The sequence below is a fragment of the Arachis hypogaea genome, chromosome 10, assembly GCF_003086295.3.
Source record: "Arachis hypogaea cultivar Tifrunner chromosome 10, arahy.Tifrunner.gnm2.J5K5, whole genome shotgun sequence".
NCBI classification, from domain to species: Eukaryota; Viridiplantae; Streptophyta; class Magnoliopsida; order Fabales; family Fabaceae; genus Arachis; species Arachis hypogaea.
This window is the reverse complement of record NC_092045.1, coordinates 3,769,252-3,771,335: the sequence shown is the minus strand read 5'-3', so window position 1 is coordinate 3,771,335 and position 2,084 is coordinate 3,769,252. Positions and strand designations below refer to the sequence as shown.

Sequence of the window (2,084 nt, the reverse complement as noted above, 5' to 3'; positions counted from 1 at the left end):
GTTTGAATAGAACCCGGCATGCGAGGAAGCGTTCAATCACTTCAAAGACATCCTTGCAACACCCCCAGTACTCGGGAAGCCCAGGGCAGGAGAACCACTCTACCTGTACCTAGCCATAACAGAGGAAGCGCTTGCAGCGGTTTTAGTGCGGGAAGAAGAGAAGGTTCAACAACCCATTTACTTTGTGAGTAGAGCACTGCAAAGAGCAAAACTGAGATACAGCAAATTGGAAAAACTGGCACTGGCACTCCTAACCTCTTCACGTAGACTGAGGCAATACTTCCAAGGCCACTAGATTGTCATGAGAACAGACCAGGGAATCTGTCAGGCGCTCCAGAAACCCGACTTGGCGGGAAGAATGATGACCTGTGCCATTGAGCTCTCCCACTATGATTTGCGATGTGAGCACCGACATGCGATTAAGGCACAAGCGATGGTAGATTTTCTGGTTGAAGTGACGGGAGACCCAACCGAGGAAACGGGCATACGGTGGAGGCTCCATGTGGATGGGGCCTCCAACATAACGTCCAGAGGTGCCGAGATCATTTTGGAAAACCCTGCTGGAGTCATATATGAACAATCGATCAAGTTCGAGTTCCCCGTATCGAACAACCAGGCAGAGTACGAGGCCTTCCTGGGCGGCTTGACCCTAGCTCGGGAAGTCGGGGCTACGAGGCTGGAAGTATCCAGTAACTCACAGGTCGTCATCTCGCAAGTAAATGGAAGCTACCAAGCTAGAGACTCGCTGCTGCAGAAGTACTTGGAGAAGGTCAAAGAGCTGAGCAAGCAATTCGAGGAGGTCATGGTCCAACACGTTCCGAGGGAAAGGAACACACGGGCATACCTCCTATCCAAACTAGCAAGCACGAAACCGGGAGTCGGCAACCGATCCCTTATTCAAGGCATGGTAAAAGAACCGGCCGTTACCCTCCACCTGACAAGGATAGGCCCTTCCTGGATGGACCCCATTACAAATTTCCTAGAAAACGGCAAGTTCCCTGACGACGAGAAGGAAGCTAAAGCGTTAAGAAGGGAGGCGGCCAAATGTGCGATTATACAGGGCCAAATGTTTAAAAAAGAACTTAGCCAGCCCTTACTGAAGTGCCTACATCCCGACCAAACGGACTACGTGCTCAGAGAAGTCCACGAGGGGTGCTGTGGTCATCACATCGGGGGCAGAGCCCTGGCAAGAAAACTCGTCTGAGTTGGGTATTACTGGCTATCGATGATGACGGACTCCAAGGAATTCGTCAGGAAATGCATTAAGTGCCAAGAGAACGCCCACTTCCACAAAGCGCCAGCAACCGAACTAAGCCTATTAACTTCTTCCCGACCTTTCGCACTGTGGGGAGTCGACCTTTTGGGACCTTTTCTGACCGGCTCGGGACAAGTCAAATACCTCATAGTTGCCATCGACTACTACACCAAATGGATAGAGGCTGTAGCACTGGCCAGTATATCCTCATCTAATTGTTGAAAGTTCATATGGAGGCAGGTGAGAACTCGATCGGCATCCCGGAAGTCGTCGTCTCTGATAACGGGACACAGTTCACTGACAAGAAGTTCACAGAGTTCCTCACTAGTCTAGGCATAAAGAAGAAGTTCTCCTCTGTAGAGCACCCCCAGACGAACGGTCAAGTAGAAGCCGTAAACAAGGTCATCTTACTAGGCCTCAAGAAGCGACTGGCAAAGAAAAAAGGTGCATGGGCCGACAAACTCGCCTCGGTTCTCTGGTCCTACCAAACAACAGAGCAGTTGACCACAGGAGAAACCCCTTTCCGCCTGACGTACGGGGTGGATGTGATGATACCCGTTGAGATCGGCGAACCGAGCCCACGATTACTCTTGAAGGGGGTAGAGGAAGCTGTGGAAAAGGACCTAGTAGATGAGACTAGGGAGAAGGCCCATTTATCAGAAATAGCGCTAAAGCAAAGGATGGCCTTACGCTACAACACCAGAGTGCTCAAGAGAGAATTTGAACAAAATGACCTCGTCCTGTGGCGCAACGATATCGGGCTACCGACTCAAAGGGAAGGTAAACTGGCGTTAAACTGGAAAGGCTCCTACAGAGTTAGAGAGGTGAT

The 2,084-nt window shown here is 50.7% G+C and overlaps 1 protein-coding gene across 1 annotated transcript; it reads left to right on the top strand.

The window, feature by feature from the left end:
- The first annotated feature begins 433 nt into the window (after nt 1-433).
- LOC140175538 (uncharacterized) lies at nt 434-1,204 on the top strand. The gene has a single exon (XM_072204042.1). The coding sequence runs from the start codon at nt 434-436 to the stop codon at nt 1,202-1,204; it is 771 nt and encodes a 256-aa protein (XP_072060143.1).
- The last annotated feature ends 880 nt before the right edge of the window (nt 1,205-2,084 follow it).

Excerpts from the sequence above, each read along its gene's own strand:
- LOC140175538 (XM_072204042.1), top strand. The coding sequence starts at position 434 with ATGGTAGATTTTCTGGTTGAAGTGACGGGAGACCCAACCGAGGAAACG.